At 47.4% G+C, this 24912-nt stretch overlaps 2 protein-coding genes across 2 annotated transcripts in view; one reads left to right on the forward strand and one right to left on the reverse strand.

Moving 5' to 3' along the window:
- The window catches only part of LOC115309771 (epoxide hydrolase 1), a 40252-nt gene extending 38313 nt beyond the window's left edge, over positions 1-1939 (reverse strand). Inside the window, exon 1 of the mRNA XM_029967981.3 lies at positions 1515-1939. The gene's annotated coding sequence lies outside the window, so the exon portion shown is untranslated. The remainder of the gene's footprint in view (positions 1-1514) is intronic.
- LOC8039114 (protein ABHD13) lies at positions 856-24702 on the forward strand. Its single transcript, XM_029967984.3, has 7 exons — positions 856-1464; positions 7946-8180; positions 12498-12598; positions 15891-16138; positions 18432-18536; positions 22335-22442; positions 24435-24702. Exons 1-7 carry the CDS (start codon positions 1221-1223, stop codon positions 24519-24521), a joined length of 1128 nt encoding a protein of 375 aa, XP_029823844.1. The 5' UTR covers positions 856-1220; the 3' UTR covers positions 24522-24702.
- Positions 24703-24912: the final 210 nt, after the last annotated feature.

A 24912-nucleotide genomic window follows, 5' to 3' on the forward strand; every position in this document is an offset into this window, starting at 1 on the left:
ATCCCAAGCGAGTGACGCCCGGTGGCTTCACTTACGGGAGCGGCAAGCGCGATCCAGCAATTGTCATTGAGATCAGTGGGCGCCCCCCCCCCCCCTTCCCCCCCCCCCCCCCCCCCCCCCGAAACAAAATCCTCGCTACCACTACGGAATACAGCAGTTCCCGTCGGAAACACTATCGCACAAGCTGCCTGCAGTGTACGGACGCGCCGGCGTAGCACCGTGCTTTGCACAAAAATCCGGCAAAAGAGCACCTTCTGAAGCTGCCCGCTCGAGTCCGTGCCTTTCGCCAATGCTGCATTCAGTGAAGACGGTTGTCTCCCAGCGCATATATCGCGAAGGCAAGGCAACTACAATCGTACGAAGTAGACGAATAAAAAAATTTAGTGTTCTCTCGACAAACGCGAGTTTCCCCGAGAAGACGCCGCCGTCGAGTGGCCCTGTGTGACTGCTTCGTCTTTCACGACGCCGGCGTCGACGTCGACCGCAACGCGCGGTCGACGTAAAAAGAAAGACGGTGGAATGGTTGGAAGCTTGAACAGTTTGAAGGCTTGGAGTCAACGCATATGATCAATTATACGTCACGACCACGTGATTTCTCATTTCGCTTTTGAGTTGAGGAGGAAAGCTGATAACGTTTTTTATATTGCTAAGGAGGAAGGAGTTGAAAAATCATTTCATGGCCCTTTTAAGATCTCAATGTTGCGACTGGTCGCAATATACCAACCGTTCAAAACTCGCGCGTACAAAACAAAAAAAAAATAATAATAGTAATTTGTTTGTTTGCGGTTTCTCTTATCCGGCGTAAACGGCGTCAAAGGTGGCGGCCTTTCCCCGTCATCCAGGCAACATTGAGCCACGTCCGGCCACGCATGCGCAGAGCGATGGAAGCACGCGGAACGTCGAGCGTATGCGATAAATGTCCTTGAATAAAACTTGCCACCTACGGACGTGACTGTCGCGCGCGTCTTGGCGTCCACATTAAATTTTTTTCTCGACGGCAATACAGCGTATACAGCCAATCGTACAGCCCGTGACGCAGATGTAGCGCGTACAGCGAGTACAGCGATCCAGCTAGCCAAGACCGCTGGCAGATGTACGGCGGCAGAAGTACGGCAGTAGGACCGGTGGGACCCATGACAGAACCACACGCGGCTTAGTGTCGGGGGAGATCATGCTCAGATCGGCGCTGGGCCAGCCGGGCGGTGCGCGGTCTCGCAACGATGGTTAAGATCCACGTTCCCAAGGGACCGGTGGAGGCGGCCTACGAGTCGCCGGACGCCAAGAGCTCGCAATGCCCCGAGAACCACCCCGACTTCGCGACCATCCGCGTCGTCAGCCGGGTGGTGCTCTTCGTGCTGCACAAGTGCTGGATGACGTGCGGCGTGTCCTTCGTCACCGTCTTCGTCGTCTACTGGTACTGCAGCAGTGTGCTGGCGCTCCTGCTGCTCTTCTTCTCACTGTCAGGTGAGCGCGACACGGGCCTCGGAAAAAATTCTGGCAAAGCAAGCACTCACCGTGGTCGACCGGGAAACGCTTCTTTCCTCGACGCCGCGGCAGCCGTCAGCAGAGGGCGGGGAGTCTCGGGTGGCTTTCCCTCGGCTGGCGAGAGCGGTGCGTGCGTCCTCGGCGGCCTCGACGACAACCTGTCTTCCTGTTATCGCTTATCGGACGACCGCTGTCCTGTCTGGCGGGCTGGGTAGGCGCGCTCGTATGCGGGTCCTCACGTCCAATCTAGCACGTCCCCCGAGGCCGAAGTTGGGCTTGTTCGGTCCGCGCCACTTTACTCCTACAACGATGCTCCGAATGTCACCCTCTGAGCGCAGCTGTTAAACGTCCGGGGCAGGCGCACAAGAGCACGACACACCACACGCTCACTTCCTGTCGTGGGCTTATGACACGAGCGCAGAATGCCGTCGTCGGTACGGGTGGCGCAGGTCGCAAGTCTTCCAATAATAAACTTTTAATGGCAGCCCGCTTGCAGCTGCAGAGAGTAAGATGCTATGAAGTGTGTCCTAGAATGTTTTGAAGCTCTTGAAAGGTTTGAAGACTCGTTTTAGGCACAGAGATAGTCGTGACCGAAGTATTTAATGTCCACCTTGGCCAGATATCAAAATACAACCTCTCTGGATTGACCTGTCGACACAGGGCACTGTCACACTTGTCAGGCGTTTTGTTTTGTAGCGCCAGAGCCATACCTGCTAACGTTCGCCTTTGGTGCACCATCATTCGTCCGCTCGGTAGCTTGCATGCTAATTCGTTTTCAGGCAAGACATCGAACAAATGCTTCTCAGAGTATGAATCGTTGTTCCAGCATTCTAATCAAACCATCTTTACTCACTGGCTCATGCATTCTTCAACTCGAAAAGAGGAGCGGTCAAGCTGTCCCTTTGTCTCAAAAACTTCCCTGTCAACTCGGCTCTGTTGTTTGGAGGAGGAATGTCGCAAAGCATAAGGAAGCAACTCGCGCTTCGAGAGGAAGTTGGCAGTCACAGGGTGCATTCGAGCATTGGTCTCCGGCAGTGCTCCTGTTCATTTAGTGAACGGAGCGACAAACTCTCGCACCCCAAAGCACAGACTTAGGGCATCCATTATTTTGTCTGACCATGCAGACAGGGTTTCTCGTAGGGGGCACCTCGGCGTTCTACAGAGAAATTCTAGCTCCCTCCGCTGCACCTTGCAGTCGGGAGGGGGGATTGGGCTCCCCATGTCTGCATGCCTGGCAAGTTGCTTGCACTGGCCCACATTTGTAGGCTTTATAGTCGCTTTCCTCGAACATTTCACTTTGTACGCACCAGTGTCTTGTCAGGGTGGCATTAATTTTCCAAACGAGTGCAGACAACGAAGGAGGTCTCAAAATTGGCAAGGCTGGATTTATCGAGGTTCAGATGGTCCAGATGAACAGGGCCCTTCTCGTGGAGGGGTGCCCCCCGACGGTCAGAAAACGGTGTCGTCGCTCGTGGATTGGCCCGTGAAACATAAATCTTATCTTTCTGTTAGTCAGTGATTAACTGTGATGATCAACATTCTCCATTGAATCATTGGATGTCTATGTGCATAGTTTTTTTCTTTGCGGGGTGTTTTCGCTTGGCTTAAAACGGCACATCGTGGGAAGAGGAGAAATAACCGTCGGCCACCCTTGGTGTGGTCAAAACCTCGATTCATGGCAGGGGTTGTATGTGGTTAGCTGAAATGTGACACTCCCAAAACGTGCAAATGGCGGGAGTAGCTTGGGCAAATGCATCTATTTCATCCCGAAATAGTTATATCTGGTCAGGGAAAGTTAATTAAGGATAAAAGTATTGGCCGGTCATCATAGCACTGTCTTCGATGAGAATATGTGGAACCTAATAAGGATCTCCGTTACGAAGAATAGAATAATAGAGTTTTAAAAGATGCTTGCAAAAACAACAAAATACTCATAACATAAGAAGGAAATGCAGCAGAGTCAACGGAGATCAAATTAAATCTTGAACAAGGATGCCCTTTGTCACCACTACTGTTCACATTGTACCCATAAGGATTAGAGGAAGAGTTAGAGAAGACTGGTCTTGGTTTTGACCTTTCATTACAGCTGAGGCCAAAAAATAGTATGGTCATTACCAGGTGCGATGTTTGAGGGCGGTGTACTGCTAATGACCGATAATAGCACATATCTGTGACTATATAATAATAATAAGAATAATAAATTGTTTATTGAGCTAATTTTTTTCATAATTTGATAGAAGGCCCGCATAAGCGCTTCTGTGCAGGACCGTGGCAACCCACCGGAGTGCTCAAAATAATCAGAAACAATGGCAACAGAAACATTTTGCTCAGAACAGGCTATACATTGTTAGCACAGGCAAAGTGGACAGCAAATGACGGAACAGTATATGCACACCTAAATATGACGAGAGCGCCACTCCTTTAATTTCTGTTTTGTGTCTTTCAGAGACGGCGGGTCGTACAATTCTTCCGGAAGTTTATTAAAGTAGAATGGAACATGTAATATTGTTTTAAACGCCTTCCATAATTTGTGTGTACCATAGGAATGGAAAAGGTTTCAGAATGTCTCAGATGTTTTTGTCGGTTGACTCTGTACTTGAAATCGTTAGTATAATATTTCATTAAAACTACATATTCCCTTCATTCCTCAACCTGCAATATCTCTAGAGAGGCCAATTTTTCACCGTTATCAAGGGTTTCAAATTTCGAACCATAGGTAATACTATCTCAATTCTATATATTAGTCTATTTAATTTTTTCTTCCAGTGGGCAGAACAGGCTCCATACACAGTGATTCCGTAACGCAAGAGGGAGACTCCTAGTGCTTCGTACACTCTTTTCCTACGTGAAGTATTATAGACGTTTCTTCGTTTGTACATATACGCTAAGACCAGTTGTAGGCGTTTTACTAAATTTTCAACATGTGCATTCCATATTAGACTTTCATCAAAAGCTATTAATAAATATTTTGTTTCGGTTACATATACAAGCGGAGAGCTGTCGCAAGAATTATAGTCGGTGGAATGCAGATAGACAGGACGTATAAGGTTCACTCTTTTCTGATGTGTCCGGAAACACATTAAGTTGGTTTTGGTTTTGTGTACAAATATAGTATTCCAGGAGAACCGGTCTACTCATTTGTTTATATCACTTTGAAAAATGGAAACTACATCTTTGTAATTTTATGTGCCAATAACAGGCTTATTTCTGTGAATTTTAAGTCTGATTAAAGAGGGCAGTGTTTTGCTCCTGGTTGTGAGATTAGGAAAATTGTCTTGCGCATGTTTGAACTGGGCTTTGGTATCTCCCGTTTAGGATCTGTAAATATGAACCATCAGTTGTGAAGGATTGCTCTTTTATCATATTGGTCTTCTTTTGTTCCTGTTTCTTGCACTCTGTTTTGTGATAAAATTAGCAAACACCTGTGGCACAGAGGGACACAGATTGGGTCTAGAGTTGAATAGCAACAAATCAACATGCACAATTTTTAATGATCATGAGAGTGAAGAGCTCAACAAACAATAATTTGTGATTAAGAGAGTCAACAGAAAATATGATCTATAGGGGTATGGATTCTGGAAAGACAGAATACCTCAGTGAACATGAAACATGATATGTAACTGGTAAGGGCAAAAGAAATTCAGCTGCAATAAAGAATAGAGCATAGTCAAACTATGGCAGGCATGAAGTGTTGAGGGAGATTTGGAAGGGAGTTATGGTGCCGAGCAGTGCTGGGAAGTACTTCAAATACATTATACTTCAAATACCACTTCAGCGAGGTTTAGAATACTTGTACTTTACCTGAAGTACATTCTCCGATTATGTACCCTCAAAAAGTCCTAAAGCTTTTTTTTTTTTTTTTTTTACTTTTCGAGGAAAGTACAACTTCCGACCTTAAAGTACATTCCTCAAATTTGGTTAAGCTTGTATTACAAAATGATGATTTGTCAACTCTGAAGCCACTTGACTGACTTTATTCAATATTCGCCTCCATTTCCGAAAGTAACCAATGCACTCCCTATTACCGCTGGGGCATTGCATACCAGTTAAAAAAAAAGTGTATATGGCGGGCAAGTGTTCTAATACGTCTTCGCCACATCGGAGCGCAAGAAGAGGCACATCAATCAAAGGGCAGCGTAGATAACCCGCAAGGAACACGCGGCGACAAGTCAGCCAAGTGCGCCCTGTCATTGGTTGAGGTCGAGGAAAAACAAAAGCACATGGGCACATCTTGAGAGTAAACAGATGCATGAGGTGCTCAAGGAGCAGACGAACTTGGGCATCGTGAAAGATTGTGTTAAAAAATGAAAGACTTTTACAAATCTCTGTAATGCGAAATTAGAGCGCAGCTCTTGAGAAGGGGGAGGGAAGGGTATACCCTCCTCCTCCTCCTGCTCTCCCCTCCTCCTACCCTCCTCCTCCCCTCCTCCTCCTCCTCAATACCCTCCCCTCCTCGCATGGTTTCCTTGCTAAATTTAGCTGGAAAATTGACGCCATGTGACCGTAACACCAATTTAGTTTCCCCGCTAAATATAGCGGGGAAAATGACGTCACGTCACCCATGAATAAAGTCAGTTTCTCCGCTAGAATTTAGCGGGAAAATTGACGTCACGTGACCACAACACCAATTCACTTTCCCGCTAAATTAAGTGGGGCGGTTACGCCGACGATGATGCCGCAAAACGGGGAAACGGGTGGCTAAGAGCTGCGCTCTAAAAGTACTTGTACTTCACCTTGAAAGTACATTATATTTTAGTACTTTACTTCAATTACATTGCATCCAATTTACTTTACTTGACTTTACTTTACTTATTTACCACTTTACTTGAAGTTCATAACCCCTAATTTACTTTGCACAAATTTGCTTCAAGTACTTTTTAGATGCACTTTACCCAACACTGGTGCCGAGTTGGTCTTTCCGAAATGCAGTTCTGTGTCCGATACCAGATGTCCAAGCAAGGTTAAGACAGGTTTACGCTTTTGATGTTTGAGAGTCGACCTGACTGCGTTGCGCCCGCTCGTAACCGCTTATGGTGACAACACACCGGCAGGGAAGTGCTCCAGGTACCCCTAGAACACTTCCATGCTGGTATATTTTCCAATTTTTTTATGCGTCATTCTTTCACCTAGACTCCAAATAATTCTGACAATGCTATAAGCGACCATTTCTTATTTGTGACTCCAGCGATCTACGGCCTTATACTTAGGGTTCTTCGTTTCCGAGGAAAACCCGATATTACCCGATTTTTGCACCCCGAACAGTTTTTATGAAAATTGGACTAAACCCGATCTCTCCCCAAATGCCAGTCTTGAAATTAGCTGAATTTATGAAAAAATAAGAACAATTCCGTATCCGTTTCAAAACTGCTTCCTCGGTCACTTGTTTGATTGTAACAAACTTCTTTGATTTGCGTTACCTCTGCATATATTCGCTTCAGAACGAGTCGAAAGGCGGAAATATACTGTAAGATCGAGCACCATTGCTATAAAATATACTTCGTTGACTTTTGTTGGTGTAAATAACATATTTCATGTACCTGCCCTTCATAAATAAGACCCGAGAAAACCCGATTTCCTAATGGCTTCAGAAAGACCCGATTTCTCCCCGATTATCAGCCTGAAAAATAGCAACCGATTTTTACCCCCCGATTCTCGAAAAATATAAAACCCGAAAACGAGGAACCCTACTTATGCTCCTTCTTACCTCAAGAAAAAAGGAAGTTTTGCGCATTGTTCATACGCTGCGCGAAGTAGTTCTTACGAGATTTGTTTGTCGAAAGAAGCAACGCTTTTGGCGTTTGAAACTTATATGTCTCGACACATATCTTAATTCTCTACATAAAAGGGAAAATTAGCAGCGCTCTGCGAGGAGTCACACTTTTTTTGCTACGGTTCTTTAGGTGAAAACGGGTATAGTGGCTAGAATAGAAATCTGTAGCATCAGGTTCACCCGCCAAACTTCTCGAGCAGATTAAATACTCCCGGCGCACAATGGTCAAAAGATGAAGGTGTGAAAGTATGTTAGAAAACATTAAATGAAAATCGCCAATCGTTTGTACATAGATTTGTCTGATTATATGCAGTCTAAGGTCTAACAGCCTAATTATATGCAGATTGGAAATGTTGCGAGGCTACCCAATAGGTAGCGCCAGTGTACCAGGTCTCACAAGCTGCGACGAGCGAACGCAGCCCGCTCAACCACGCTCCAACGCAAATGTGTTGACCTGCCTTTCGAAGTAAAGCAATGTGGAATGGGTAGACCAGCTCTGGGAGCACGTGGTAGAACACTGAATCGGGGGGTACCACAAGGCAACACGGGACGGGCGTCGTTCGAAAGCGCGGAAGCTAGAAGTAAGGTAGGCATCGAAGACGGGTTGAGAGAAGCGAGTCCAGAGCGCTCGCGTGGACCGGCGGGCGCCGAGGCCACTTCTGAGGACGATGGTGCGTGCCCCGGGCCCAGGACTGGTGTACCAGCTGGGGGACTGGCTGCTGTACCACCCGGAGCAGCCGCCCCACTCGCGGCTGTACGTGCCCTCCCCGTCCCTGGTGGGGCTGCCCTGCTGGGAGGCGCCCCCCGTGCACACCCGGGACGGCCTGCGCCTGCACGCCCTATTCGTGCGCCAGCCTCCTGACCGCTTCGGTCAGGCCCCGACCCTGCTGTACCTGCACGGAAACGCGGGCAACATCGGGCACAGGTGGGTCCCTCGGGCTCCGACGCCGGCATTTGAGGGCTTTCCCCGGGCCGGTGTGGCAATGTCACCTAGAAGACGATGCCTGTCGTCCCGTGCCTTCCCTCCAACATCTTCACTATGGTTGCCGACGAGGTGAGAACGGCAGGATGGAGCTTCGGCTGTTTTGCTTTCGGCACGAGCTTTATACCTTCGACGACGCCTCGGCGCCTCGTGTACCTTGAGTGTATATGCGCAGCCAGAACACGGCGGAAGGCACAGAGCGTGTGCTGGAGGCCGGGAGTTTGTAAGAAGCGCGCCGTCGTTCTGACCCTGTCGGCGACAGTAATCGATCCATACAGTGCCATCTATGTTGCATCTATGTCGTTGTGGTGCATCTTGCGGTGTCTCACAACGATTGTGACGCTAGCGCACGGCAACGCCGAGACAGGAGTGTCCGCCGTCTTGACGTGTGCCGTTGCCGAGCTTCGGCCTCTTTCATACTTTGAGCAGGTCAGGGATCCAGTAAAGGGATACTTCAACGAAGTTTGAAATATACCCGTTGTGTTCAGAAGTAGGCTGAATATTATCCACAATATCCGTAAAGGACAATGTTTGTATTTTGAGCGCTCTATTTTTCGTAATAAACAGCCCATTCTGGCAAGCGCTCGGAGAGAACCCAGCGGAAAGCACGTCACATCCGGTGCAATTGTGACATACTCTGTCTTGGGATGAGCGAAGCTGCGGCAAGGCTGATGTCGTCAGGATGCCCTAGTTGTTCCAGCCACTGAAGCGGTCAAAGCACGCCAGCGATTGGGCCACAGCAATTAACTCCAAAGCTGCTTTCGTACAAATTTTGAGTGACGGATAAATCTTCTATAATCTTGTAGAGGGAAAATAGCAACATCTGGGACACACAAAAGAGAGTCCAGGTAAAAGGAGTTTCTCCCTCCCTTCTTCTCTTGTGCTGGCCGGAGAGCTGTCAGGATGATGTCAGGATGATGTCAGGTTCGCGTCACCACTAACAAGAATGCAACTTGAATTTAACAAACTGGATCAATCTGCTGTAGATATCTTTAGCGACCTGATTGTTTTTCGACATAGGATTGAGTCAATTATTTGTACATAGTCACGACCTTGTTTTGTTGCCTGCATTTATCCTTGATGACGAGCGGTGTACCACTATTTAGGCCTTGTGCTGTTTTTGGACACCCAACAAAAATAAAGATTATTATTAAAGCATGTGTAGTTCTAGGCGAGACTGTCATCGTCACTCCCTTTTTCAAGGTTTTTAGATGGTCATTAAAAACAAGGCTTTAGCGACATCCACCAGGCGCTCTTTGCTAATCGTTTAATTTGTTTTAAAATTCCTTTTCGTGTCTTTTTTTAACAAGTAATATTGTGTCCGATGTAATACTGCTCCTTTGAACACGTATAGGCCAAAAAATTAGCGCAGGAATTTTTGTTGTAGTATCCCTTTAACGATGTAATATGCTGGAATGTCTTCTAGGTGGTCTTGGTTGAGACTTGCCCAGTGTTGCTCGACCTGTTGGGAGGCACTAAACACTTATTGAACCAACCTAAGTAACCGGGCATAACCGGTGCAGTCTGCAAATGAGTGGCTGGGAACGAGGTAGCGCGACTGCCTTATTCGCTGCACGAAGGAAAGAAAACACCAGTGCGCCATCGCTAACCTGCACAGGGTTCTTTGCCAGCAAACAAACCGGAAAGGCCGTTCCCCGCTTTTTCGCGCAAGGTGCAAAAGCAGAGCCGAGATGAAAATGGCACCAGAAGAACTGGAGACGTTGCGAGCCATTCAAGTTTGAGAGGTTGCAGTATTTTCCAACCTTGGTTCGGTTTGAATTTGCGGTGTTCGAAACCTACGCACGTCGTTGAGGTTCAACCTTGCAAAGTTTGGAGCTTGTAAGATTTCTTGAAAATTTTAGTTTGAAAAGCTTTATAATGTTAATGTGTGAAAAATTCGAAGGTTTCAAACTTTTTAAAGCAAAACTGCTGGGCCGTTTTGAATAAAGTTTATTCTCTCTCTCTCTCTTTCAAACTTTTTTCGAGTCCAAGCTCATAAAGTTTAAAAAAAGTTTTCTTACAAAATTAAAAAAAAAAAAAAAAAATTGCATAATCATTTTGAAAAATTGCAAACCAAGTTCATCAAATTTTGTTAAAATTTTACGCATCTTTTTAATGCAGTCTTTCCTAGCTTAAAACTTAGGACAAAGCTCACAAAGTTGTCGCTGTCAACATCCTGCTAGCTTACTTGGTAGCTTCGCTTACCTGTTGGAGCTCACAGTTGGCCTTCTACACCAGCAATCATACCTTGATTACTTTGATTTTCGACAGTCGCATGTTTTTGTCAGCGCTGTTCGAGTATGGTCGGTGAAAATTTGCAGCAGTTGCCTAGGGTTTAAAAATAGGGTGAGTTGGTTGACATTAATGCAGGTTTAGCTTTTAATTCTAAGCATATATAGTAGTGTTTATTTATTTATTGATGTGAAAACGACATGGGATGGAATTTATGAAACCAATGTGACAGAAATGTGAAGCAGTAGTGCTTCACATTTCTGTGAAGCACCTTCAAACACATAAGGTGCTAGACCCATTTTTGCCCCGCCATAAAGAGATGAAATTTGCGAAATTTAGTGGAACATCCACTGTGATGGAATCACTGATAAGTGATGCCGTCTTAGCCACATATTTGACATAACTGCTATGAAAGGTTGGACAATATACAAGCACCATGATATTTATAGACATATACTGAAGTAGAAGGCACGCTATTAAGATGATAAATATGACACAAAGATTGAGCATGTGACACTCCAAGATTTTCATTTGTTAGTGTTTAGGTCCATTGGCAACTGGTTGCACTACATCGATGGCCGAATGTACTAACATGCTGCAGCTCGGAGCATGTGGAGTGGAAGCTCGTGCTATAGAACCCAGGGGTCCCGGGTTCAATCTCTACCCCTGCCTGTTTTGATCTGGATGAGCATAGTACTGGCATGTGTTCGTGCAAATCACTACCGCATGACACGCATTAAAGGGACACTCAAGTGGATTCTCAGATCGTCTATTTATTGTGATAACCCAATCTATGGGCTCTAAGCATCCTAAAAAACCCGAAATCACATTTCAGGGTAGCCGATTTTCCTATTAAAAATCCAATAAAAAATCGTGCCGTGCCCCACTTTTTGCGCCGTGGCACAGAACACCAGGGGGTGCCACCAGACAGGAAGGCAGCAGGGGGGGTTGGTGGCCGAGTGGGCTAAAGCGCACACCCAGCTCGACGTGCGTGGAGCGAAAGCTCGAGCTGCAGAACCCAGGGATCCTGGGTTCAAGCCCCATTCCTGCCGGTTTCGATCTGGATGAGCATCGTACTGGCGTGCAGTCATGTATCACTACTGCGTGATCACGTTAAAGGCCCCAGGTTAGCAGTCGTACCGCATCGTACTGCAATGGCAAAATTGCCTATCTACAGTGTAAACCAGTGTCGCCCCATCCTGGCAGACCAACCTTACGCTGTATAAACACTAAACGTCCAATTTGATTTTGATTTCAGCAGGGGAGGGCACGCAAAAGCCAATCATGAGTGATGGCTTCACGGCGGACGGATTTTTTTAAGGCGCGCATATTTGAAAATTTAGTCCGCCTGTAAGTCCCTACTGTCTTCCTGTCCAGTGGTGCCTCCTGGTGTTCTGTGCCACGGTGCAGAAAGGTAGGAGTGGTTTGACTTTGATGGTATTTTTAATAGGGAAATTGGCCGCCCTTGAATGTAATTTCTGGTTTTTAGGATGCTTAGAGCCGATAGATTGAGTTATGACAATAAATAAACAATCTCAGAATCCACTTGAGTGCCCCTTTAAGAACCCCATGGCAGCAGTGGTAATGCGCTGGCTAAATTTCTCATATACGGCAGATATATAAAATTTCAGGTATTAGGTACAAATCGAGTGTGTTGGTAACAACATCCACCATAACGAAGGCAGCAGAGAGAAAGGACGGACAACAATGACTGCCAATGACTGGGAGACATGGTTGTCCGTCCCCTTCCCTGTGTTACCTTCCTTATGGTAGATCAGACTCCCATTGGGACTGACTACCTTTCTGCTGTTTAAGCATCCATACAACAGAATTACTGTTAACTGGTCACATCACCTGCTATTTGACTAAGGTCAGGTTGCAGTAGACAGGTGTCAGGTGTGTCAGTTATTTTCCGATAGATAATGCGGCTGTCAGAAAGAGGCGGTTGTTGTGTAGGTGTGGGACTTGTGTACAGGCAAAGCGTGCGGGAGGGTGGTGAAGGCATCGGTGAATCTCTCTGTTGCCCAGGCTTCACAATGTGGCCGGGCTGTTCCACCAGTGCGGCTGCAACGTTCTGCTGGTGGAATACCGTGGCTACGGACGCAGCGAGGGCACCCCAAGCGAAGAGGGTAAGTGCTGGCAGCTTTTGTTCAGGGGAGCCACTTCAACTGGATGGATAGATGGATGCGCACGGCTAAACACTTAAAAATTTAACGGCGGCTTGCGCCATCTAGCCAGTGTTTTTAATATTGACAGTTGACCTCTGCCTAGCGGTGTTCGGCCCCCAGACTGGCATTTAGTGCCAGCTGGCATTTAGTGGCCAGCAGCAAATGTTGAGCCATCACCGGCGGATTCTCTCGTTTCGGTGTTCTCTGAGATCTTGAGTGGGGCATCCCAGGGGTTGGGAAAGCAATTTATGGTCCACTGGGCTCGTGTCCTCAGTTCCTTTCAAGGAATAAGGCTCGTAGGTTACGAGAGTCTCTGCTCTGCGATACAAAAGTGGCCGCATGGTCGATGAGAATAGGCAGTGCATACAGTTGCTGGGAGGTCGCCTGCCTTTTACCTTTGGCAAGTGCAGTGCACGATTGAATTTATTTACCTCATGGTACGGTCAACCTTTTGTATAACGGAACTTAGCAAAACAAAGTCGGCAATTTAGTATACCGTTTGCGGATATCCTCGATTGCAAAGCACGTATTTAGTTGATATAACGGTGTGGTTCTGAATCTTGGCATGCTGAAGATTATGGGGGCTCGGGCAGGTCTGAACACCCTAGCCCAACCCGACGGTTGAACGGATCCGAATGGATTTAAACCGAGTGTATCATTCTTGAGTCAAGCTGGGTTCGAGGTGTTGGGATTTGGCTACCCGATATCCTTTTGGCAGATTGGTCCGAGCCTCGCAAAATTGACTAGGACCTGCGGGGGTGTGGCACTGAAATTTGGTCGAGGTGCAGTGCCTGCAGCGCGTCTCGGAACTGGTGCGTTTACCGCGTCCTCATTTGTGGCCCTCGATTGTCGCCTGACGATGCCGCGCTCGTTCCCCACCATTGCCTGCCACGATCCTGGCAGTGGCAGAGCAGCGGCAGTGGACGCAGCGGACGCTTGTCCCGTTGCAGGTCGTTCTTCGGCGCGACAGTTCACGGATGCTTCACCAGCCACGAGTCAGGATGCCGCAATGACGGCGACACTCATGTTCGCTCATCTTCGTTGCTGTAGCTTCTACTGCCAACTGCCGAGATTGTGATCGGACGGCACGGCACGCCGTCTCAAGCGACGCAGTTTGCCGCCCGGACTATTTTTTGGCACATAGGCGATAAAGGACGCTAAATACACCAGTTAAAGACACATTGTCGGCAGGGAGTGCGTAGCGTCGTTTGCGGAGCGTGTTTGAACACTGCAGCTCGGGGCACGTGGAGCAAAAAGCTTGCATCACGGAACCCGGGGATCCTAAGTTCCATCCCCACCCCTACCCGTTTCGATCTGAATGAGCATTGTACGGCGTACGGTCGTGTATCGCTGCTGCGCAATGCTTGTTAAAAGCCTTGGGCTAGCAGTCGCGCGCATTGGCTAAGTTCCTTATCCAGAGTGTCAACTAGTGCTGCCATGCCTGATTTGTGTCGTACCGATATTGAATATGCCACGCTTTCTTGCAAGAAAATGCCATTGCTGCTGTGGATTGGTTAAAAAAGAAGAGGATAAATGTGAGTGCCTCCAGAACTAAACTGGTCTGTGTTCAAAGCCCTTGAAAAAAGGTTAGGGTGTTTCCTTTCTTTGTGTTTACACGACTATGAATGTGTACCACACTGTTGTAATCCTGTTCAATATGAATCGTCTGTCAAGTATCTGGGAATCTACTTTGATTCTGACTAGTCATGGAATGCGCACCTTTCCTCTGTGTCGAAACGCCTGAGAAATGTATCTTGTCAGCTCTACAGCCTTTAAGTTTTTCTTTCTTTTAGCACTAGGAAAATGCTTATGCATGCTTTGGCAAACAATATTCCTAAATATGGTGTTACTCTCTTTTTGAACTGCTCCTGTCAGTGGCACACCAGAATTGTATTTTGAAGGGAATGCTAAAAAGTCTCTCCTATGGTTTACCAACTGACCATACTAATAACTTGTTTGACTCTCTTAAGTGGCCTTGTTTCTATTCTATATTTCTTCAAACTGTTGTTTTTAAACACATTTGGTTCAGTTATTATAAAATATTAAGACTGCTTTCTCGTAAATTTAGGAGCACTGCATTGTATGAAACGCCATGAATTTATAATCACTATGAGGAAAGCACTGCCTAGATCATTTTACATTCCAAAGATTTTGAATGAGCTACCTGATCACATTTCATTAGCAACTCCTAACTATAAGCTCAAGAATGGTTTAAGGAAAAAAAGAACTTCAATGACATAACCAAATAATCAAAACTTTACTTACTACTTTTTCTTTGCTGTGACCCGTTTCATGATGTGAAGAGTGTGCTCTACTGCCAGGTCATGCAGCACAAGCCTTCCTTGGCTTAGGCAGATCTGAATAAGTATTGTTTCTTCCTATTGGCCAATAACAATAATAATAATGATTATTATTATAATTATTATTATTATCTCTTATGACGAGAGAACACAATGGCGTTATCTATCAGGTAGCCGCAAACACTCGCAATATCGATAGATTTCCTATATTTTCCGTGCATCATTTGTCCTTTATTGGTTCGAAAAATTTTTTACAATGTTATAAACGACCAGTTCTCATAGATAGCACATATGTACATTTGATCTCGCCAATACCACGAGACCTTCGCCATAGTAGCATTTAGTCCTACGGCCACCCCATAGATGGCGCCACCATGCCAGTGTGTTCTCTAGAGAGCCTAGATTAGGGAGAGTTTCCAACTGCCCAATCGGGGTCACATGGTTCATGTGCCGCGATTGCGATACGAGCTGTGAGGAGGTGGCAAAAGTGTCTATGATCCGCAAGCGTCTCCGCTTTTCCACCCACTTTTCTCCTTGCCACTTGACAACGTTGCGCTTGCGTCTGTTCTTTGTGGGAGTCGTTCGCCATTAAATTGCGAATGCTCTCTTTGGTTTCGGTCGGACCCTCTCTTCAATCTGGACTCTCTAGTGTTTTCTAAGGAGCCTAGATCGAAGAGAAGGTTCCTCTCAAACCTTGGGGAGCATTTGCAGTTCGATGGCGAACGGCTCCCACAAGGATTCATAGCAAGTGTGCATGCGCTGCATGGCGAGGAGGAAAGCACGAGGAATCGCAAAGACGCTTGCAGACGATCGGCGCTTTTGGCAGATCCTTGCAACTCTTTGTGATATAGCCTCTCTAGTCTTCTCTAGTTGTAAAAGGTTACAAATCAGAACGCAAGTGTGTGGACCAGCCTTAATTTGGTTTGGTTCGAATGCACGCCCATCCGGCGCAGGGCTGTACCGGGATGCCCAGGCGGGCCTGGACTTCCTGGCGCAGCACCCGGGGCTGGACGCAACCAAGCTGCTGGTCTTCGGACGTTCCCTGGGCGGTGCCGTGGCCCTGGACTTGGCGTCGCGGCCGGAACATGCCTGCCGCCTGCTGGGCATCGTGGTGGAGAACACCTTCTGCTCGGTGCCCGAGGTGGGACGCCTGCTTTTCGGCTGGCTGCGGTGGTTGCCGGACTTTTGCTTCAAGAGCCAGGTGAGACGAGCCTGTCCGGCGCTGCTATACTCGTATCAAAACTGCCCTTTGGGTGAGCTGGTTGTTCATGGTGTTCGACGTAACGGCGCACCTGGAAGACGAGCACTCTAAGGACACGAGCGCAAAAAAAATAGTTACTCGCTCGGCGTTGACTGACAATTTTTGGTTCATAAGTTGACCTTAGCTACACTTCATCTTTTTTTTACTTCTACACTTTGTTTCACCTTACGATGTACCACCGCAGATGCTGCGAGTCATCCCAGCCAGTCCAGTGCCAAGAAAGTGTCACATGACGACGCGCCCATGTGCATGTCGCGTTGCTCCCCTACCGAAGATCACATGACACTCGCGGAGCGTTGAATTGGCTTCCATGGCTAGTAGTGTCGTCTGCAGTCTATCGTAACGTGAAATGAAGTATAGAGTAGCTGTATATGCTCCACCTGTGGAGCAGAGTATCACAGTCGTCTCCCATTTTGATCCTTCAAGTATCGCGGGAAGGTACCGTCGCCCTTGCAGGAGACGAGGTGGCGTGCGGCCAAAGCTGGCGTGGCGGCACATCCGCAGCAACCCTCTCCTTCGGTAGCGTGCGAGCATGCACTGCACTGCATAGTCGTTGTCCGCTTGTCGGTGGCCGCTTTGAAACAGCATTTGCAATATAAAAATGAAAGCCATTTACAACTCCCAGTAACGCCGGATTGGAGTGCAGCCCTTGAGGAGGTGGATGGAAGGGTACTGAGGGATAGGTAACTCCCTGAGGTCACGTGACCTCGGGGGAGGGGGTCACATGACCTGGGGGGGTCACGTGACCTTACAGTTACACCGACGCCGACGGTGATGCCGCTCAAGTCGGCGACAGGCGCCTAAGAGCTGCGCTCTAAAAACAGATTTACACACTTTCAACTGACACAAATAACATTCGAAGGTTCGAGAAGCTTCCTGCTTGTCAGACTTCAGTGTTAGATCTTCACTTTGCAAACGGAAAGCGAAAAGGTGTTCCCGTTGAACTGGGTGCTCTGTAAGGCTGCTTTCCCGCAAGTGTTGGACAATGTTTGTACATGTGACCCCTTCTCCTCTGTGCCCTGCTGTCTCAAAGCAGCTGAAATGCTCGAGAACACACCGAACCTTTTCCTCTGGATTCGTGACTCAAACTCTCCACCAACAATGCAGCACGAAGGTATGGTGCCTGGAACACGTCTTCGACTTGCATGTTTGGCGTCCTATATTGCGCGTGTATTAAAGTGGTCCTGAAGTAGCAACAAATTGTCTCATGGGAGCCCCCATGTCATGCTGTAAGAAGCTTCGATCCTGGTGATTGATTGTAGAAGTTCCGCCGAAAAAGGTGATTGGACGCAAGAATCGCTGTCATCGCGGTGTTTTATCTCGTGTCTGCTAGCTTCTGTCAGTTGTGGCTGCAGAACAAGCTGGTGCAGAACAGCCGTCTGCTGCGTGTACCTCCTCTGCTGTGCCACGGTTAGAGTCGGGGCCGGTAACGAAGGTGTGACATGGTCGGATGGAAATTGAGGGACCGCTAACAAGAATGTGATAAATGCACCAAACGGAGACACGTTTCAGGTACCATAGTAAAGAGGACTCTTCTGCCAGAGAAATGGAAGGCGAATGTGTCGCCTGCAGCAATATGACTGCCTCTGTAGCGTGGAGGTTTCGTTTCGGCCCCCGGGGTACAAACTAGAGGGTTCGAACCCCGTGTGCTCGGTCCCCCAACGAGTCTTCAAGGTGTAGCTTGTGCCTCAATTGCTTTTGTGGCATAAAAAATCTGTAGCTTTTCACTACAGTGTGCGAAGAAGCAACAACAATATCTATTATTGCAGGTAGTAACACCCAGTTTTACACATATCGGCTCTTTATTTACTCCATTGTGCACAACATAGCCTCGTGGTTACCAAAGTGCGTTGGAAAGGGAATGCGCTGCACACACAAGTTAATGCCCCTGCTGCAAGACCAAAATTGAGACAGGTATTGTTACGAGCAGTCGGTCACTTTACATCCGAGAGTATGAGCAAACCTAGTTTTGTGGGAAGGAACGTGCGGCGGCATCTCCCGCCAACTGTAGAAGACGACATTGCCACCCGGCAAGGTAGTATGTGCATTTTGCCTGGTGTCACAGGGCGGTGCACGTGCGAGACCATTTGAAACTGAGTTTTCGGCCCATTGCCGTTCTGCGATCGTAAATTCGGCTGGGAAGTCCCCGTAACGGCTGTTGCCGTGAAATTTAATATTCCGGTTTCCTGGGAGCGGTGCGAAGCGTGACGGGACATGTTTGCCCCGCTTGCAGTTCCGGTCCATTGACAAGGTGCCTCGGGTGAGGGTCCCCGTGCTGTTTCTGTCGGGCCTCTCGGACGCCCTCGTGCCCCCGTCCATGACCCAGCGACTGTACCAGGCAAGTCTGTTCCCCGTCTGCCCACGCCGGGTGTGTGAAAACCCCGAGAAAGTTAAGGGGAGGCACTCCCTTGGAGGGTCTACTTTTTAAGTATTTGTGCCAGGTCAATGAAATTTTTAGGGTATTTTAAGCGTCAAAACTTAGGAGGCTACACCAACTTTCAACCCAAAAGTTTTATTTTTTGACAAGTTACAGCCTTATTCGTTGAAAAAATGTACATGTAGCAGTGCTAAAGGAAAGAAACTATCGTTTCAAAATATGAATAAAAAGGCACAATTTCTTTGTTGGGATATAACGCTGAATGACTAAACTAATCGGTAGTAGGCTTGAAATAATTTTTAAGGCCATATTTCACATAAAAATGAACTTTCAATAATGGTATAAATTTTTAATTTTTTTCTTTTTTCACAAACGTCAACATTTTTGTGTGAAGAAATAACAATTTGCAAAAGGTAAGCGCATAGCCGAGTTCTCCAGTAAATTTCATGCCAAAAAAGCCATACATTAGACTTGGGGGCGCTTAACTCATCGAACAATAGTTTTAGAGCTGTGAAAAAATTGTGAAAACATGAAGCTGAGAAAAACGGGTTTGGAAGTTCGAACAGTGTTTTAGTTTAGATGGGGCTTGCCATTTCATCTAAAATGCTCCAGGGGCATATGTCACTCCTTCCTCTGCACGGTCCCTCTGTGCCTTGGCCACAGATGTCGGGCTCGTAACCATGGGGTTGTGAGTTCAAATCCCCGTTTGGTCACATTTAGAATTTTGTTCTTCTCAATTAATTTGTTTCTTTTCAGTTATGCGTTCTTTCGTACATATTGTCCTCTGAAGTACGCATCACACATGTCAAAAGGGTTTTCGTGGCGCTCTGTCACATTTCTCTCGGGGATCCCAGCCCTCAAACACATTCTCAGTGATGCACCATTTGCGCCAAACTGCGCCACGAAGGAAAGTCTGCTACTTCTTGCACCAAAATGCCGTTTTTGCTAAGATGTGTGCCACACATGCTCCAAGATGGGCTTAAACAAAGCAAAAAATAAGAATAGCTTATTAGTCATCGATTCAGGGAGCAAAATGATACATATATGTATTTCATGCTGCCACCACTCAGCCTATAGTTGTTTGTTTCACATCAGGTGAGTGTACAGTCGAAGGATCGAGCACATAACCACAAACACACAAAGTACTAAAATCGCAATTCACGGGGCATTCGCTGAGCCTGTTTGGTTTACCAGTGAAATAGCACGTATAGAAAAAGATGACGCATGCCACGACGTCGCGCTTTTTACGCTGTTTGATTAATCCCATTGGCTCGTTGAAACGAAGTACAGAGATTTCTCGTCAACCGCAGCGGCCCCATCGTCGTTTTAATTTCCAGACAATGACGTCCATGTCGGGAGCTAGAAGTCGAGAGAAACATTTGCAACAGAGTGGGATGGCGGCTATCTATGACAAGACAGAACCAGGGCTTCTTATTTACTCCTGTTGGGGTCACTTGACTAGCATGTCTGCCACATCACTCCATGCCCTGGTTACAGCGTATCATACTTTCACCGCCCGCGCCAACCTTCACTGGCTCGCACTCACGCATGGTTCGAACTTCACCGCAGCGCCTGTGTTAGCACGATTGACTGGAAATTATGCTCAGTACTCTTACAGGTCGGCTTTCTCTTAGCTTGATTCTAAGTTAACTTCTGATTTAAAAAAAAAAAACACTCGGGTCTTAATTCATTTTGAATGAACACGGTAGTCAAATTAGTTTGCGTGCAGCAGTTGATCGAAAGGGCAGCGAACTTTAACTCAACTCTGGTTCCAACGCTGCTAGTGTGGAGTCTAACTTATAATGCACAACTGTAGGTTTTCATAATATTTGTAAGTGCTAGATTTTGCAGTTTATGATATTTGAATCTTCAGTTTGGCAGACTAATAAAATTTGGGGGGACATATTTTTATTGTTTTATTGTTAGACGCTTTAGCCGCTATTCTGGTTTTTGCTGGCATTTAAGAGAAATTATATTTACAGGCTAAATAAACTACCGTCTGTAAAAGGGGGAGAAAGAGAAGGGCTTTTTCTCAACAGAAGTGTTGCGTTATGATTCATTTTCAACCATTTTTTTAATACCCATTCTAAATGGAATCTACTCTGACCTGAGCCTTATATTACTAAAAAGAGAGCTGTGTGTTCCTTTCACATTCTATCTATTCTTGTTACAAAGGGTAATCAGTAATATGCATCTGTATGAAAGAGGAACCCTTCATTATCAAAGAAAAACTCGTTTTGCGATAAAATCAGTTTTTCATTTTCGAGTATTGTCCATACAGATGTTGCTCCAAAAGCGCCGATGGGTGCTCCGAACCGATCATTTCCCGCTACAAAACCTGCTACAAAAAGTCAATATCTGCTTCCATCACTGCATTCTGCCTTACAATGGATCGATATGCTTTACTGCTCGAGAGATGTTTGCAGCACCATAACTTGGTCTGACATGCAACCCAGGACTCCAGATTATACTGGGCTGCAGTTTTTGTGTCATCTGGCAGCAACCCAAGGAATGGCCAGCTCACATTTGGTAATGCCACTTCTCGTACCAAGCTTGTTTCTGTGCCATCCTGGTGGGTCCTTTCCTCAGATCCGAAAGCACATGTGGCGCCTTATGTAATGCCAAACCTATTTCTCATACAGCAGGAAAGTCCTTCTGCATTCTCCTCTGTTCTGCACCAACCACCCTTCACTTGTGGGGGAGGGGGTCGTGTTGCGTTGTATGGTTGTTGGGTTATGTCACGTGGTGCCAAGTTGCGCTCTGGGTTGCTGTTTAGAAGTCGAGAGGCCGTTACACAATCGGTCGGCACTAGCCCGCTTATCATGATCAAATGTGCCGTCTTGCAGGAGCGTGGCTTTGTTTATTCGGCCCGCATCACGAGTAAGGTTCTGCGTTTCCGGTAAATGCCGATGAACTCCGAAAATTAACCCCTGAGCCGCATTTTATTTAAATTGGGAGAAACCGAAAAACTCAGAATTGGAGCTACCCTTGAATAAAAATGGTGGAAGGAAAATTTTTGTCTAGAGGTTTATTGTGTGTTGACCCGATACATAGCTGCCCGAGAGGCTGCTCGTGCTTCGAAGCCACACATTTCGTCTAATTATTTTTTTTTTTTTATCGGTACGGGGACGTTTTGCAAGTAATTGGGGCATTCACATTTTTCCTGGAAGTTGGGGAATCCTGTGTCCCATTTCCTTTAACGTTAACCCCGATAATCCCCGACTTTTTGTCAAATGACAAAAATTGATACCAAAAAGCACCCAACCCCCAAAAAACACCCCCGAATTCGAAGAAAAATAAACCCCCGAAATATGAAACCCTTATCACGAGGTACCCACGGTCCCCTTGCGTGGAATGAAGGCAACAAAATATAAATGAAATCCCCCCACACAACTAGAGTAGGTGTTAGAGCAACGAAAATAATGAGTCCATTTAAATGTTTTGCAACTAAATATCATACCAACGTGGATTTCGAACATTTGGGGTAATTTTTTGCAGCTGCCATCTTGTCAAAGCTTGGCGTGAACACAGTTCCCACATTTTTGCTCGTAGAAAGTGTGGTTTCTACATCCATTAAAAGAGAGTACACGAAATAGTGATGGATGCTGAAGTGATGGCAGTAATTGTGAGACTGTCTGCATGTCCAATAGTCCTTCGTTTTACATTGCAAACGTTTGTGGAAGTTGGCGGCCCTGAAAAGAAAAAAGCCGCGCAGGTTTGGGGGCATTAACGAAAAGTTTGTATTCGCATCTCCCGCAGAATTGCGGCAGTCCCATGAAGAGGCTAGCAACCTTCGAGTCTGGGACCCACAACGAGACCTGGCTGTGCAAGGGATACTACCCCACCTTGAGCCTCTTCATCAACGACGTAAGCTCTCGGCACAGACCGTCTGCTCTCCGGTGCTACAGGACGGCGCCTGGGGCACAACTCCAACCGGCGCGTTTCCTATTCCGCCCACACATCAAAAGTGGTCCCAAAGTGGCAACAAAGGATGTCACAAAAGCCCAAGTGTCGCGCCGTCAGACGTCGTGCACGCTCGAGGCTAACGAGATTCCAAAGCATCGTCGAAGGTAGGGAGCTTGCTCTGGAGGCGGGAGAACCGAAGCCCCTCCCTGCTGTTCGCATCCTTTCGACGACTCTGGCGAGATCGTCTGCGGACGCAGGCGGGAACGCCGAGCAAAAATCTGCCGGTGCGAGCACGATTTGCGTGGCAGACGGCCAAAAGGGAGCAACGGCTGCGCTTGTTTAAATTTGGGATCTTTCGCCAAATTTGTGACGAGCTGTCCCGTCGGCGGTTTGCGCGGCACGCCGAAGGGGTGCTTCGCCAACTCCCAACGTTCGCGACCAACCGGCGTGTGCGTCTCTCGACACGTAGCGTGCCGAACGGACCGCGGCGTCTGCAGTGATACCCCAATTCTAATTGTTCCGCAATATCCCGAAACAAGAGGATGTTGATTGACGACGAGCTTCGAGAATAGCTCGCAAAAGCGGGAATTGGTTTTTTGTGAGCTTCAGGTTTTACACAATTTCCACTTTTCAAACGAGCATCACGGTGACTGGAACTTGTCTTCGACCGGTGCGGGTACCATGTCGTCGATTGTGTTCCCTTTATTTTCGCCCAGTGACTTTGCACTTCTGTCAAGTTGTTCCCCGTCGCTATTCCGGCGGCGCTACGTCGGCGGAAGTGGATGCGGCGGACGCCCGTCCTGCTTCGGGTCGCTCTCCGGCTTGACGGTCCACGGAAGCTTCGACAGCGGGGAGTTGGGACGCCGCAACGACCGTGACGCTTGCCTTTTTTTGTCAGAACTGCCGCGACCCACTGCCGGGGTCGCGACGTCCGATAGCGTGAGAAGGGCGTCTCCCGCAACGCAATGCGTTGCCACTTGTGGACCACTTCCAACGTGCGGGCGGAATAGGACGCCGAGCACTCCAGTCAAAGACACGTCCCAGGCACCGTACTTGGGCTAGCCCGTCGGATAAAGACGGGAGCACAACGCGGCAAATCGTAAGCGCTGACATCAATGGTCTCGTGAGAAAGAATGAGAAAGAAAGCGACGGAAAGAGAAGGAAAAGCGGCGGAAAAAAAGGAGACGAAAAATTAGGCGCGTTCATTTTTTTGCTGCGATGCGTCGAATTTCTTTGAGTGCTCGTCGACTTCTTTATAGTGTGAAACGTTCTTTGGCTAGGCATTTGGCGTTTCATGAAGGCCAAAAGTGAAGCCTGGATAAATGCATGGCCGCGAGGCTCGGCACCGATTGGTCGATGAAGGGGAGGGGAGGAGGGACGTGCTCGACGCCAGTTGGTTAAAGGGAGGGCCGTGTGACCAGGGGTGGAGCGAGGGGAAGAGGTAGGCAAGGTGGGAGAGGAGTGGGCTAGTAGGTTGTGGAAAATCACCAGGTTTATCATTTCACATGCGCGCATGCCACACGTTATCCGACGAGGAGCGCCATGAATGTAGGCGTCTGGCTGAACAGGCTAGACGTGCTGCTAAACAATGATATAATCGTTTTTGATGCGAAAACTTTTCACGTATGCAACACAATCGCCTAGCAATTTTTTTTGTTTTTATGCAGTGCGTAACATTGTTTTTGTGCTAAAGAAGGCTAGAAAAAGTGCTAGGTACAGACTTTACTAGCAATGTTTTTCTGCTTCTCATTGTACATCAAAGCGCCGCCAGCAATATGGTCCCTTCGAGACCACCAATGTCCTCGTCTCTGTCCCGCCGTTCCAGAGCGGTTGAAAAGCATGAGACCTTTTCCTCTAGATAATTATGTTAACTCTTCGGGTTAACCGAGACAGCCATAGTGCGATGGCAGCCTCGAAAACAAGTCGAGGCTCGTCGTTTGCTCCATCTTGCAGCTCGTGGCGAGGCAGAAGGAGCAGAAGGACGCACCGGAGTGGCCCAGCGACCAGACGTGCATCCACATTCCCGCCGACGTCATCTGAGCCCTCCCGGCTAGGCCCGGGTGCCGCCACCGGCGTGCAACAGGACCGTTCCGTTTCTTCTTCAGTTGGGGGCTACGCTTTGGGACTCCAGTTGTGACAGCTTTGAGAACGTGCCTCTCCAGTCAGGAGGTCGTTTGTACATAGTTTACGCCGAAACGTAATAAAGAAGTGCACTCCATTGTGTTTGTTGCATTGTGGCTCCCCAAGGCATGGTAGACCTCTAGAAACTGTTCACTAACAGAAAAGTTCCCTGCATAAATCTGTATGTTGCACTACGGTTCAGAAATGAGATTTATAAGTGGTTGAAGCTGAAGATTGCCACAAAACATGCAGCCTTCATTGCTAGGCCAGCTCTTCCGGCATTCTTACACAAAAGAAACGAGCGCTAATA

This window comes from Ixodes scapularis, unplaced genomic scaffold, assembly GCF_016920785.2.
Source record: "Ixodes scapularis isolate PalLabHiFi unplaced genomic scaffold, ASM1692078v2 PGA_scaffold2__306_contigs__length_199485367, whole genome shotgun sequence".
Lineage (NCBI taxonomy): Eukaryota > Metazoa > Arthropoda > Arachnida > Ixodida > Ixodidae > Ixodes > Ixodes scapularis.